The following is a 14,161-nucleotide window of genomic DNA, read 5'->3' on the forward strand; positions in this document are numbered from 1 at the left end:
ACACTTAATTTATTACCAAACTCTGCATCTTATCCCTCCTGAGTGATTTTCAGGCAATCAGACCTCATTACACAGACTTGGGTACTTCTGCAATTAAGGCTTAGGCTCTTGCTGCAGGGGAAGCAGTGGCTGCAGTGTGGTGCAAAACTAGCTTTGAATCTCCCCTTTAGCATCCAAAGAAGCGTGGCCAGCAGATCTAGAATGATGATTCTGCCACTGTACTCTGCTCTGCTGAGACCTCACCTGAAGGAGGAGTCTCAGGGGTGACCTTATTGGTCTCTACAACTACCTGAAGGGAAGTTGTAGCCAGGTGGATGTTGGTCTCTTCTGCCAGGCAAGCAGCACCAGAACAAGAGGACACAGTCTCAGGCTGCGCCAGGGGAGGTTTAGGCTGGATGTTAGGAAGAAGTTCTATACAGAGAGAGTGATTGGCCATTGGAATGTGCTGCCCAGGGAGGTGGTGGAGTCACCATCATTGGAGGTGTTCAGGAGGAGGCTTGATGGGGAGCTTGGTGCCATGGTTTAGTTGTTTAGGTGGGTTGGATTGGTTGATGGGTTGGACGCGATGATCTTGAAGGCCTCTTCCAACCTGGTTTCTTTTCTATTTTATTCTCTCTGGAGCCCTCAACACAGGAAGGACATGGACCTGCTGGAGCAGGTTCAGAGGGGGGCCCAGGAAAGTGATCAAGGGATTGGGACACCTCTGCTATGAGGGATAGGATGAGGGAGCTGGGGGTGTTCAGCCTGGAGAAGACAAAGCTCCAGGGAGACTTTAGAGAAGCCTTCCAGTACCTGAAGGGGCTACAAGAAGGCTGCAGAGGGACTGTTTGCAAAGGTCTGCAGGGACAGGATGAGGGACAATGACTTCAAACTAGAGCAGAGCAGATTCAGATTGGATGTGAGGAACAAGTTCTGCACCATGAGGGTGGTGGAACACTGCAGCAGCTTGCCCAGAGAGGTGGCTGAGGCTCCATCCCTACAGATGTTAAAGGCGAGGCTCGACAGGGCTTTGGGCAACCTGATCTGGTGGAGGATGTCCCTGCTGGCTGCAGGAAAAATAGTGTTCATGTGAAGATAGGTTGCATGGAACAATATTTTGCATTAAAAATAGTCTTGATGTAAAAATAGTTTTCAGAGGTTTTAGTCAGTTTTGTATCCTGCAGTGTTCTATTTGTTGTGAGAGACCTAGAAATTCTTGCAGTGCCTCATTGCTTCACAGAGAGTTGTTGGCATTTGGAATGTGCTGCCCAGGGAGGTGGTGGAGTCCCTGTCCCTGGAGGTGTTCAAGAGGGGATTGGATGTGGCACTTGGTCATCATCATGAGGTGTTGGGTGACAGGTTGGATTTGATGATCTCTGAGGTCTTTTCCAACCTTATTGAGTCTATGATTCCATGATATGTTGCAGCCAGTGTCTTTTCAACCACAGCATCCATAGTGCACTGAGGCTGGAGGTAATTCCTGCTCTTGTTTCAGCCACAGAATCATAGAGTTTGTAGTATCATAGATTCATAGAATGCCTTCAGTTGGAAAGGACCTTAAAGATCATCCAGTTCCAACCCCCTTGCCATGGGCAGGGACACCTCCTACCAGCTCAGGTTGCTCAGGGCCTCATCCAGCCTGGCCTTGAACACCTCCAGGGAGGGCTCACAGCCTTGCTGGGCAACCTGTTCCAGTGTCTCAAGGCCTCATTCAACCTCAAGGCCTCAATAAACACATCCCAGGATTCCAGGCACTGTGCAGTTGAATGCCCTGTCCTTCCATTTGACAGTGAGCTGAAGTTACTGCTTGCTTACACCTGATTTAAACCCCATTTATCCCCCCCCAAAAATGACTTAAAATGAAATGCTGGTGATGGAATGGCCATTGATCCCAGTTTCTGTAGAGTCCTGTGGTTGGGATTGTGCTCCCAAGGTTTTGCAGCAGTTGGGAGGATCCTAACTGCACTCTTCAGCTAAGGTCAGTGGCAACTGCATGTATATTTTAGGAAGGAAGAGGTAAATTCTAATGGAGAGGCTGTGGGGAAATCTGCCCCCCTGCACAACGAGGGCTACACAGCAGGGAAGGAAAGAGGCTGCACAAATCCTCAGCTTTCAGAGAAGAAGAAGCTGGGCATACAAACTGGGAGGGAGGGAGAGCAGACAAACCTGGAAAGAAAGCTCTCCACAAATCCTTGGCAGCAAGGGAGTTTTCAAATGCATGATTGGGAAATGAAATTGCTTTGAGGGATGTTTGTTTGTGTGTTTCCTTGTAGTTCACTGAATCAGATAAACAAATCAACAGTTTAAGGTCAAGGAAATGTTTAAGGTCTGCCCAGGGCAGTGCTGTGTGCATCTGGTGCTTAGGGGCAGGGTTTAGAGCTGGCTCTTCACTGTTGGGTTGAAGGTTGGACTGGATGAGCTTGGAGGTCTCTTCCAAACAGATATCTTCTGTGGGTCTGTGACACAGCAATTGATTCTTCTTTTTCTGTTGAAATTACTGCAAGGACAGAGTCAAAGGCAACTTTTTTTCCAAGTAAGATGCACCCAGCCTCTGTGAAAGAAATGCTGTTGGATGCCCTACTGATGGCCACCACAGAATCCCAGAGTGGTAGGGCTTGGAAGAGACCTCTGGAGTTCATTGAGCTAAACCAGGTGCTTGGTGCCATGGGTTAGTTGTTTAGGTGGGTTGGATTGGTTGATGGGTTGAACGTGATGATCTTGAAGGTCTCTTCCAACCTGGTCTGGTCTGGTCTGGTCTATTCTATTCTATTCTATTCTATTCTATTCTATTCTATTCTATTCTATTCTATTCTATTCTATTCTATTCTATTCTATGCCAAGGCAGGGTCACCTTAAAAATGTCACACAGGAACACATCCAGGTGGGTTTGGAATACACAGGACTCAAGGTGTGGCCTAACCAGTGCTGAGCACAGGGCACAATGACTTCCCTGCTCCTGCTGGCCACACTGTTCCTGATGCAGGCCAGGATGCCATTGGCCTTCTTGGCCACCTGGGCACACTGCTGGCTCATGTTCAGCTTACTATCAACCAGCACCCCCAGGTCCCTTTCTGCCTGGCTGCTTTCCAGCCACTCTGACCCCAGCCTGTAGCACTGCCTGAGGTTGTTGTGTGCCAGGAGGGAGTTGGTCTCTTCTCCCAGGCACCCAGCACCAGAACAAGAGGACACAGTCTCAAGCTGTGCTAGGGGAAGTTTGGGCTGGAGGTGAGGAGAAAGTTCTTCCCAGAGAGAGTTGTTGGCCATTGGAATGTGCTGCCCAGGGAGGTGGTGGAGTCACTGTCCCTGGAGGTATTCAAGAGGGGATTGGACCTGGTGCCATGGTTTATTAGTCATGAGGTGTTGGATGACAGGTTGGACTTGATCTTTGAGGTCTCTTCCAACCTTATTGATTCTATGATTCTATGACCTCTCTGGGCAGCCTGCTCCAGTGCTCCACCAGCCTTGAATTAAAGAAGTTCCTCCTCATGACTAGATCACAGACTCACAGAATTGTCAGGGTTGGAAGGGACTGGATGATCTTCAGAGGTCCTTTTCCACCCCTCCACTTCTGTGATTCTACGGTTCTTTTATTTTCTCTCATCTCTTCCACCCACAGAAAACAGGTTGCAGAGCTGCATCTGTAAGAGGAATAGGAAAACTTTACTTAATGTGTGTGCTTAAGGGGTGCTGGTGTCCTTAAATTAACCTCAGTTTTGTCTTGAATTGCTTTTCAGAACTTCTTTCAGATCATTAGTAACCTCCTAGATGAAGAAAACAAAGAGAAGTGGGAAGATGCACAGCAGGTAAGATGTGCATTTGGTAACTCAGCAGCTTGGACAGTTGGAAACTGGTTTGAGAGGACATTGACTGTGTCAGAGGGCCATGTGTTGTTAGACTAAGTCATCATAAAGTGGGACAGGTGGCTTCAAAAATCAGGTTGTACATCATACACCTTGCAGGAGGTGAAAGGAAATCCTAGCTGGAATGAGATATACTTTGGGAAGAGCTGGTTCTCTTCAGAAAGAAGGAATTCCATGGCCCCTTTGGCCCATTCCTTAGATTCAGATATATCAGGAATGGAAGACACTTTTGCTGAACAAATTTCCCTTCCATCCCATGGTATTATTCAGTGGAGGTGTTCAAGGCCTTGTTGAATGGGTCCTTGAGCAACCTGGTCTAGGGGATGGTGTCCCTGAGCAACCTGGTCTAGGGGAAGGTGTCCCTGAGCAACCTGGTCTAGGGGAAGGTGTCCCTGCCCATGGCAGGGGGGTTTGGAACTAGGTGGTCTTCAAGGTCCTTTCCAACCCACTGCATTTGATGATTCTATAATCACACAGTTCAGTCCCTTGCCCTTCTCTGGGACATGCTTCAGCACCTCAATGTCTTTAGTGTAGTGAGGGCCCCAAAACTGAACCCAGGACTCCAAGTGTGGCCTCACCAATGCTGAGTACAGGGGCACTGCTCCTGCTGGCCACACTATTGCTGATCCAGGCCAGGATGCTGGTGGCCTTCTTGGCCAGTTATGTGGAGAGATAAAATGCTGGAGGTAGTCAAAGGCAGGAAAATGTTTCTGTATGAAGAATGGTTTTAAAAGGCAGATATTTCAGTATGGAAGAAGTCAGCTCTGCTTCTGAGCAAGAGAAGCTTTTGAAATCAGGAGCAGTTTGGGCAATGTGATGCAGGAATGTCTTCACTCATGCTTCTTGTGAAAGGACTGAAGGACACCAAATCCTAACAGATTCAGGACAAATAGAATCATGGAACAGCTTGGGTTGAAAGGGACCTCAGAGATCATCTACTCCAACCTCCTTGCCGTGGGCAGGGACACCTCTCAGCTAGACTTGGTTGCTCAAGGCCTCTTCCAAACTAGCTTTGAACACTCCCAGGGAGGAGACATTCACAGCCTCCCTGGGCAGCCTGTGCCAGAGTTTCACCATCCTCCTACTGAAGAACTTCTTCCTCGGCTCCAGTCTAACCCTGCTCTGCCTCAGCTTCAAACCATTCCCCCTTGTCCTGCCTCTAGACACTCTTAGGAAAAGTCTCTCTGCAGCCTGCCTGCAGGATCCCTTCAGGTCCTGGCAGGCAGCTCTAAGGTCCCCCTTGGAGCCTTCTCCTCTCCAGGCTGAGCACCCCCAGCTCCCTCAGCCTGTCTGCATAGCAGGGCTGCTCCAGCCCTTGAATCATCCTTGTGGCCTTCCTCAGGACATATTTCTCTTCAGAACTTCTTGATTCTAACCTTGCAGTAGACACCTGGAGCTGCAGCTGAGCCACTGTCATTCAGCCAGCAATCCTCCTCTTCTTGTCTTGGTTTTCTGTTCCTCTGTGCTAGAGGCAGCTACAAAAATAGAGCAAGTTTGTCCTTTCCTCTCGTGGTGGTGGTGGAATGGAAGCAGCAACATCACATGCATGTGGGCAGTTTCCATAAGCAGCACCAAGATTAGGGAACCAATTTAAGCAACTCTTGCAGCCCCACTAATGAACAGCCAGGATATCACTCCTTCTGTTAGCAGCTCTGTCTTCTGCCTCCACCATGCCTGCTGGCCCATGCCATGTCCACCATCTGTCCCATGAAGATCAGGGGATGACAGTGCCTGAGAGGACAGGCTGAGAACTTGGATGTATGAGAGGGAAACAACAAACTTCCAGTTCTCCCCTTGCTGCTGGGAGAAGTGGCTCCTACTTTTCTGCAGCTCCTTCTCTGTGCCTGGTAATTCAGTGTCTTGTGCACCTGAGTGCTGCCCTGGGAGGCTGGCAGGAACTCAAGCAAGCACCAAGACAAGCTGAACACAGGAGCGGTGGAGCTTGGGGATAAAGCTGGGGAGCTCACTAAATCTTGGGCTCCTGAGCTGTGGCACCTGAAGAAACCTGTTCCTGTTCTTGGGCAGTTGCACAGCCAACCTCACACAAACTCTTGAAGCAAGTAGCTCTTCATGCCAGCCAGGAAGGGAGAACTGGACTCCTCAAGTGCTCCTAAGATTACTTTTCACCTTCAGCACTGAAAAAAAGGAAGAAGTTTCCTGTTCCAGTGCCTCACCACCCTCACTGTCAGGAATTCCTTCCTAATCTCCAGTCTCAATCTGCCCTCTGCTAGCTCAAAGCCATTGCCACTCCTCCTGGCACTACAAGCCCTCCTATAAAGTCCCTTTCCAGCTTTCTTGCAGGCCCCCTTCAGGTACTGGAAGGCTGCTCTAAGGTCTCCCCAGAGCTTTCTCTTCTTCAGGCTGAACAGCCCCAGGCCTCACAGCCTGCCCCAAATGGGAGGTTCTCCAATTCTCTGAGCATCTTTGTGTCCTTCCTCTGGACCTGCTCCACAAGTTCCATGTCCTTCTTGTGCTGGGGGCACCAGAAGTGGAGGCAGTGCTGCAGGTGGGGTCTGAGCAGAGCAGAGGGGCAGAATTCCCTCCCTGTGCTGCTGCTCTCCCTGCTCTGGCTGCAGCTCAGCACATAGCTGCCTGCTGGGCTGCCAGGGACCATTGCTGGCTCCTGGGGGGCTTATCATCAACTGACACCCCCAACTCATCCTCCTGAAGACTGCTCTTGAGCCACCCCTTGCTCAGCCTGTATTTTGGCTTGAGATTTCCCCCACCCAGGTGCAGGGCACTACACTTGGCCTTGTTGAACTACAGGAGGTTGACTTGGGGGGCCCCCATCTCCAGCCTGTCCTAGGCTGTAGGTCCAGCAGTGCAGAGCATGGGTTGAATGTTGCTCATAAGATACAACATGGACATCTCACACACACAGAGGAAGCAGAAAGCCCCCTGAAGAGGTTATCCATTCTTGCTCTATCACAAATCATTGGATTGCTGAAGAGTGTTCTGTTGATACCAGGCCATAACAACCCAGCAGTGGTGGTTTTTATTTATGTGCTCCAAGCAGAACCTTGAATCATATTAATAACTGTTTTGACCTTTAATGCAGTTTAAATGATGCATCATTATGGTGGAATGTAACAGCCTGTAATGGTTTTGTGATCATAGCAGCTCACAGCTTTGCAAATAAATTACATTTCTGGGAAATGAGCTGCTCCTTAACATTTGAAAAGTCATCCTGAGAGGCTGCATTAGGCTGCTGCACTTCTGTTGGCTCTGTTCACTTCTGGGCTCCTCAGGATCACAGTATCACCAAGGTTGGAAAAGACCTCAAAGATCATCAAGTCCAACCTGTCACCACAGACCTCATGATTAAACCATGGCACCAAGTGCCATATCCAATCCCCTCTTCAACACCTCCAGGGATAGGGACTCCACCACCTCCCTGGGCAGCACATTCCAATGGCCAACAACTCTCTCTGTGTAGAACTTCCTCCTAACCTTGAGCCTAAACTTCCCCTGGCACAGCTTGAAACTGTGTCCCCTTGATCTGGTGCTGGCTGCCTGGGAGAAGAGACCAACCCTCACCTGGCTACAACCTCCGTTAGGGTAGTTTTAGACAGCAAGAAGTTCTCCCCTGAGTCTCCTCTTCCCCAGGCTGATCAACCCCAGCTCCCTCAGCCTCTCCTCACAGGGCTGTGCTCCAGACCCCTCCCCAGCTTTGTTGCCCTTCTCTGGACACCTTCCAGCAACTCAACATCTTGCCTAACCTGAGGGGCCCAGAACTGGACACAGGACTCAAGGTGTGGCCTAACCAGTGCTGAGCACAGGGCACAATGACTTCCCTGCTCCTGCTGGCCACACTGTTCCTGATGCAGGCCAGGATGCCATTGGCCTTCTTGGCCACCTGGGCACACTGCTGGCTCATGTTTAGGTGGCTGTCCACCAGCACCCCCAGGTCCCTTTCTGTTTGGCTGCTCTCCAGCAACTCTGACCCCAGCCTGTAGCTCTGCATGGGGTTGTTGTGGCCAAAGTGCAGCACCTGGACTTGTTGAATGCCATCCCATTGGACTCTGCCCATCTGTCCAGTCAGTCAAGGTCCCTCTGCAGAGCTCTCCTACCCTCTAACTGACCAACATCTGCTCCTAACTTGGTGTCATCTGCAAATTTGCTGATGACTGTCTCAATCCCCTCATCCAGATCATCAAGGAAGATATTAAAGAGGACCAATACCAGACATGGACATAAGGGAATGAGGCTAGAGAAAAGCCATGAAGGTGTTTAGGAAACTGGAGCCTCTGACAGGCAAGGAGCAGCTGGAAGAGGGAATAGGAATAGAATCATAGAATTGTTAGGGTTGGAAGGGACCTCAAGGATCAGCCAGTTCCAGTTCCCCTACCATGGCCAGGGACACCTCACACTACAGCAGGTTGCTCACAGCCACATCCAGCCTGGTTGCAAAAACCTCCAGGCATGAGGCTTCCACCACCTCCCTGGGCAACCTGTGCCAGTGGAGGTTGGGATAAGCTGCCTGGGGAGGTGGTGGAGTCCCCATCCCTGGAGGTGTGCAAGAAATGTGTGGCCATGCCACCTGGGGACATGGTTTAGTGGCCATGGTGGTGTTAGGTTAACAATTGGACTTGATGATCTTAGAGGTCTTTCCCAACCAAAACAGTTCTGTGATGCTATAAGAGCTGATACAGCTTTCTCCTGGAAGAGAGAAAGCTCAGTGGGGGTCCTGTCAGTGGTAAAAATTTGGAGCTCCAGACTAAAGAAAGCTCAAACTCCTGTCAGTGTTGTCCAGGGCCAGGACAAGAGGCAAGGGGCTAAAATTAAAATACAGAAAGCTCTATTGAGATAGAAGAAAAATCTCCTCACTGTGAGAGTGATTGAGTATTGCACCAAGAGGCTCTGACCTTGGGTGACAGGTTGGACTTGATGATCTTTGAGGTCTTTTCCAACCTTGTTGATTCTATGATTCTATGTCAGAGCCTTTTGAACATCTCCTGCCAGATGTTGAAAATCCAGTTGGATGTGGTCCTGGGAAACATGCTCAGGCTGCACTTGCTCTGTGCAAGGGACTGAATTGTATGATCATAAAATCTTTGAGTGGTTTGGGTTGGAAGGGACTTTAAAGATCATCCAGTTCCAACTCCCTGCCATGGGCAGGGACACCTCCCGCCAGCCCAGGTTGCTCAAGGCCTCCTCATCCAACCTGGCCTTGAACATTTCCAGGGAGGAGACAGCTACAGCCTCCCTGGGCAACCTGTTCCAGTGTCTCCCCACCCTCACTCTCAAGAATTTCTTCCCAGTCTCCAGTCTATATTTGCCCTTTTCCAGCTCACAGCCATTGTCCCTCATCCTATCACTACAAATCCTCACCAGTCTCTCACCAGTCTTCTTGTAGACCCCCTTCAGATACTGGAAGGCTACTATATGGTCTCCCCACAGCTTTCTCTTCTCCAGGGTGAACAGCCCCAATTCTTCAAGCCTGTACCTAGAGGGGAGGTCCTCCAGCCTTCTGATCATCCTCATGGTCTCCTCTGGACCCACTCCCAACAGGAAGTGTTGTCTGCTTACATGAGGATCCAATGACAAAATGGTTATTTGACTGTGCCAGAGTGTGGTCAGTGTTAGGGTGTCAGGAGGGGATAGCACTGCGGGGAATGGAACAAAACTAAAAAGGGTAGATTCAGATTGGATGTCAGGAAGTTGTTCCCCATGAGGGTGGTGAGAGACTGGCACAGGTTGCCCAGGGAGGTGGTGGAAGCCTCATCCCTGGAGGTGTTTGCAGCCAGGCTGGATGTGGCTGTGAGCAACCTGCTGTAGTGTGAGGTGTCCCTGTCCATGGCAGGGAGCTTGGAACTGGCTGATCCTTGAGGTCCCTTCCAACCCTAACAATTGTATGACTCTCTGCTGATAGGTAAGAAGAGATGTTTGATTTCTAGGTCTCACATTTCATTTGATGGCCTCTAGATGTTATTTGAAGCTGCTGCAGTGGATGTGTCGATGTAGTTAACCACATTTCTGTCCTTCCTTGGTTAGATCTACCCAGGCTCAGTGGAGCTAATGCAGGTGATTGAAGATTTTATACACATTGTTGGAATGGGAATGATGGACTTTCAGAATTCATACCTGATGACTGGAAATGTAGGTAAGAAATAGGAATTTCTTCTATCAAATTTTATGACCCTATTGAACAAAAAAACTGATCAGAAATCGCAAGGATGTGCAATAGAGTTGCTGCTTCCCTCACAGTGCAGCTTGAGGTGGTGAACTCTGTCCTCCAGGTGAACTCTGTGGCTTGGTTATCTCCAGGCTGGGCTGAACACAGTTTGGACTTCTCTGTAACTCTGTGCCTCAAATTCCAAATGCAAAGCTTTGCGTGCTACATCAAGTTCCAGAGCGTGCTCCTCACCACCCTGTGAGCTGCAGGGATGTCTTAGAGCATTTCCAGGGCATCAAGTGTTTCAAGTGGCAATTTAGAGAGTGGTGCTAATGAAGATTATAATGACAGACTTCACACCTTCAGAAATGTTAATTTAGTTGACCTCTCCTTTAATCTTCTCTTCTCCCATAGAGCAGCCTCTGCACCTGTTAGGCTGTGATGACCATCAGCTTAGATAAGCAATCATTTCTTTCCAAAAGCCTTCTGCTTGCCAAAATAATTCAAGTTCATGGTTTCTTACATCAATTTTCCTCTGTGTGACAGTATCAAGCTTTGATAGGGACCTTGGTTGCATGGTTTAGTTGATTAGATGGTGTTGGATGATAGGTTGGACATGATGTTCTTGAAGGTCTCTTCCAGCCTGCTCCACTCCGCTCCACTCCACTCCACTCCACTCCACTCCACTCCACTCCACTTTTTCACACTTTATGGCCAGGCCACAGAACCAAATAATAACCAAGCCCCAAGCATGAAAATTCTTAGCATCTGAATCCCACTTGCCAGTAGCCATAAATGCTTCTTATAGATTCAACAACAACAAAAATTACCTTGAGAAGCTAAACATTTTGTCTTTTTATCTTGCTTTGTTCAATTCTCTCTCTCTCTAGCTGGACTTTTGTAAGGCCAGGACAATGTTAGGTAGTTGTGTGCAATGAACAGGTTCAAAATGTGTTTGTACAGCCAGGTTTTCTCTCAGGCATCTTCCTACACCTGTATGTCAGTGACTTCTTGGTGCTGTGGTTTAGTTGATTAGATGGTGTTGGGTGATAGGTTGGACTTGATGGTCTCAAAGGTCTTTTCCAACCTGGTCTATTCTATTCTATTCTATTCTATTCTATTCTATTCTATTCTATTCTATTCTATTCTATTCTATTCTATTCTACTCTACTCTACTCTACTCTACTCTACTCTACTCTACTCTACTCTACTCTACTCTACTCTACTCTACCCTACCCTACCCTACCCTACCCTACCCTACCCTACCCTACCCTACCCCATCCCATCCCATCCCATCCCATCCCATCCCATCCCATCCCATCCTATCCTATCCTATCCTATCCTATCCTATTCTTCAGCAGGCATGGACTTGAGGGGTGGAGCACTCACTGCATAAAGAATTGGCTGCACTCAGAGAGTTGCAGTCAACACCTCCATGTCCAAATAGATGCCACTGACCTCCCTCAGGGGTTGGTACTGGGACCAGTGCTGGTTTACATCTTTGTCACTGACATGGGCATTGGGATGGAGGCAGCCTCAGCAAGTTTGCTGATGACATCCAAGCTGTGTTGCCCAGGTGACAGGCTGGAGGGAAGGGATCCATCCAGAGGGACTTGGACAGGTTGGAGAGGTGTGCCCATGACAACCTTATGAATGTCAACAAGGCCAAGTGCAAGGTCCTGCACCTGGGTGGGGGCAATCTCAAGTACAAATAAATGCTGAGTGAGGAGTGGCTGGAGAGCAGCCCTGAGGAGAAGGCCTTGGGGGTGTCACTTGGTGACAAAGTCCCCAGGAGCCAGCAATGGTCACTGGCAGCCCAGCAGACAGCTGTGTGCTGAGCTGCATCCAGAGCAGGGAGAGCAGCAGCACAGGGAGGGGATTCTGCCACTCTGCACTGCTCTTCTCAGACACCACCTGTAGCACTGCCTCCAGTCCTGGTGCCCCAAAGCAAGAAGGACCTGGAACTGCTGGAGCAGGTCCAGAGGAGGCCACAAAGATGATCAGAGGACTGGAAAACCTTCATCAACAGACTGAGAGAGTTGGAGTTGTTCATCCTGGAGAAAGGAGGCTCCAGGGAGACAGAGCAGCCTTCCAGTACCTGAAGGGAGCCTACAGGAAACCTGGGGAGGGATATTTTAGAACAGCTTGTAGTGACAGGATGAGAAGGAATGGCTTGAAGCTTGAGGAGGGCAGATTTGAACTGGAGATTGGAAAGGAAATCTTTCCAGTGAGGGTGGTGAGGCACTGGAACAGGTTGCCCAGGAAGGCTGTGGATGCCTTCTCCCTGGAGGTGTTCAAGGCCAGGTTGGATGAAGCCTTGAGAAACCTGGGCTGGTGGGAGGTGTCCCTGTCCGTGGAAGGGCTGTTGAAACTGGCTGATCTTTATTGTCCTTTCCAAGCCAAACCATTCTTGGAGCCTATGAATTAATTATAAATGGCATAGTCATTTCAAAATGAGTTGGCAGAAGAAAGGAGGGAAACTGTTAAAAGGGTCCCCCTTGAAAACAAAGCAATGTTACTTGTTACTTGTCTTCCAGTTCCTAGTCAGATTGATAGGGCTGAGAGGGACAGGCTGGACAGATGGGCAGAGTCCAACAGGTTGGCATTCAACAAGTCCAAGTGTTGGTCTCAACAGCCCCATGCAGTGCTACAGGCTGGGGGCAGAGTGGCTGGAGAGCAGCCAGGCAGAGAGGGACCTGGGGGTAATGGTTGATAGTAGGCTGAACATGAGCCAGCAGTGTGCCCAGGTGGCCAAGAAGGCCAATGGCATCCTGGCCTGCATCAGGAACAGTGTGGCCAGCAGGAGCAGGGAAGTCATTGTGCCCTGTGCTCAGCACTGGTTAGGCCACACCTTGAGTCCTGTGTCCAGTTCTGGGCTCCTCAGTTTAGGAAAGATGTTGAGCTGCTGGAAGGTGTCCAGAGAAGGGCAAGAAAGCTGGGGAGGGGTCTGGAGCACAGCCCTGTGAGGAGAGGCTGAGGGAGCTGGGGTTGCTTAGCCTGCAGAACAGGAGGCTCAGGGGAGACCTTCTTGCTGTCTGCAACTCCCTGCAGGGAGGTTGTAGCCAGGTGGGGGTTGGTCTCTTCTCCCAGGCAAGCAGCACCAGAACAAGAGGACACAGTTTCAAGCTGTGCCAGGGGAAGTTTAGGCTGGGAGTGAGGAGAAAGTTCATCCCAGCAAGAGAGATTGGCCATTGGGATGTGCTGCCCAGGGAGGTGGTGGAGTCCCCATCCCTGGAGGTGTTGAAGAGGGGATTGGATGTGGCACTTGGTGCCATGGTTTAGTAGCCACGAGGTGTTGGGTGACAGGTTGGACTTGATGATCTCTCAGGTCTTTTCCAACCTTATTGATTCTATGATTCTGAACAGCAGCCCCTTTAAAAGCACAGCCTTGTATTGGAGATGTGTCAAAGAATTCAACTGAAAGAGCTCTGCCAGTCTTAAAATGTTGGGAGGGGGTTATGTTTGCTTTGTTTGTTTGCCTGTTTTGTTTTGTTTGGGTTTTGTTGGGTGGGTGGGTGGGTTTTGGTTGGTTGGATGTTGGGTTTTTTAGTGAGCAGTATGGGGAACTTCAGCTTTGAAGCAGTGATTTGCTGTTTCTGCTCTTTACTCTTCACCCTGTAGTGCCACTTGAAGCTTCCTCCACTTGCCAGTCCCTCACTGTGCTAGAGCCTGCACAAATGTCTCATGAAAAAGAGGCAGCACCTTCCTTGAAATGCTCATCCCCGTCCCAAGGCATTGTTTTTAGAAGCAGATCAAAAGCTGAGCTTATTTAAAGAGCAGAGCCCCTGCTGCTCGGCATCTTGTACTGCAGCCTGATCTGTTTGTCCGCTGAAAGATGTGGAGGGGGCGGGGGGGAGGCAGGGGAAGAGGGAAACCACCACTGGAAAATGTTTTTAGTGGCTGCCTTCGAATAATTTGGTGTCTCTCCATATTCATGGCTTCAAATGGGGAACAGCAACAGCTTTCCAATGCAATCAGCAAGCCTGCTGTGCACTGGCTAGTGGAGAGAGCTGCAGCATCTGAGCAGCCCTTTCTTTTGATGCTCTTTCTCTTCCCACATCAGAAGGTATTTTTAGGCACTCAGGAGTAGGTCTGTTCTTAGCTATGTAACCCTCAAAGGAAGAGAAAGAGTCTGAGCCATGGGAAATGAATTTTGGAGGCTCAGGGGAGACCTTGTTGCTCTCTACAACTACCTGAAGGGAGGTTG

General features: G+C 49.6%; 1 protein-coding gene across 11 annotated transcripts in view; it reads left to right on the forward strand.

The window, feature by feature from the left end:
• Positions 1-14,161, forward strand: part of ADGRB3 (adhesion G protein-coupled receptor B3) — a 570,173-nt gene that overhangs the window by 288,187 nt on the left and 267,825 nt on the right. For all 11 annotated transcript variants that reach the window (XM_054169593.1, XM_054169581.1, XM_054169605.1 and 8 more), the window contains 2 exons: positions 3,714-3,782; positions 9,834-9,942. In XM_054169593.1, coding sequence (XP_054025568.1) covers positions 3,714-3,782; positions 9,834-9,942 — 178 coding nt within the window. The remainder of the gene's footprint in view (positions 1-3,713; positions 3,783-9,833; positions 9,943-14,161) is intronic.

The sequence above is a fragment of the Dryobates pubescens genome, chromosome 2 (genome assembly GCF_014839835.1).
Source record: "Dryobates pubescens isolate bDryPub1 chromosome 2, bDryPub1.pri, whole genome shotgun sequence".
Lineage (NCBI taxonomy): Eukaryota > Metazoa > Chordata > Aves > Piciformes > Picidae > Dryobates > Dryobates pubescens.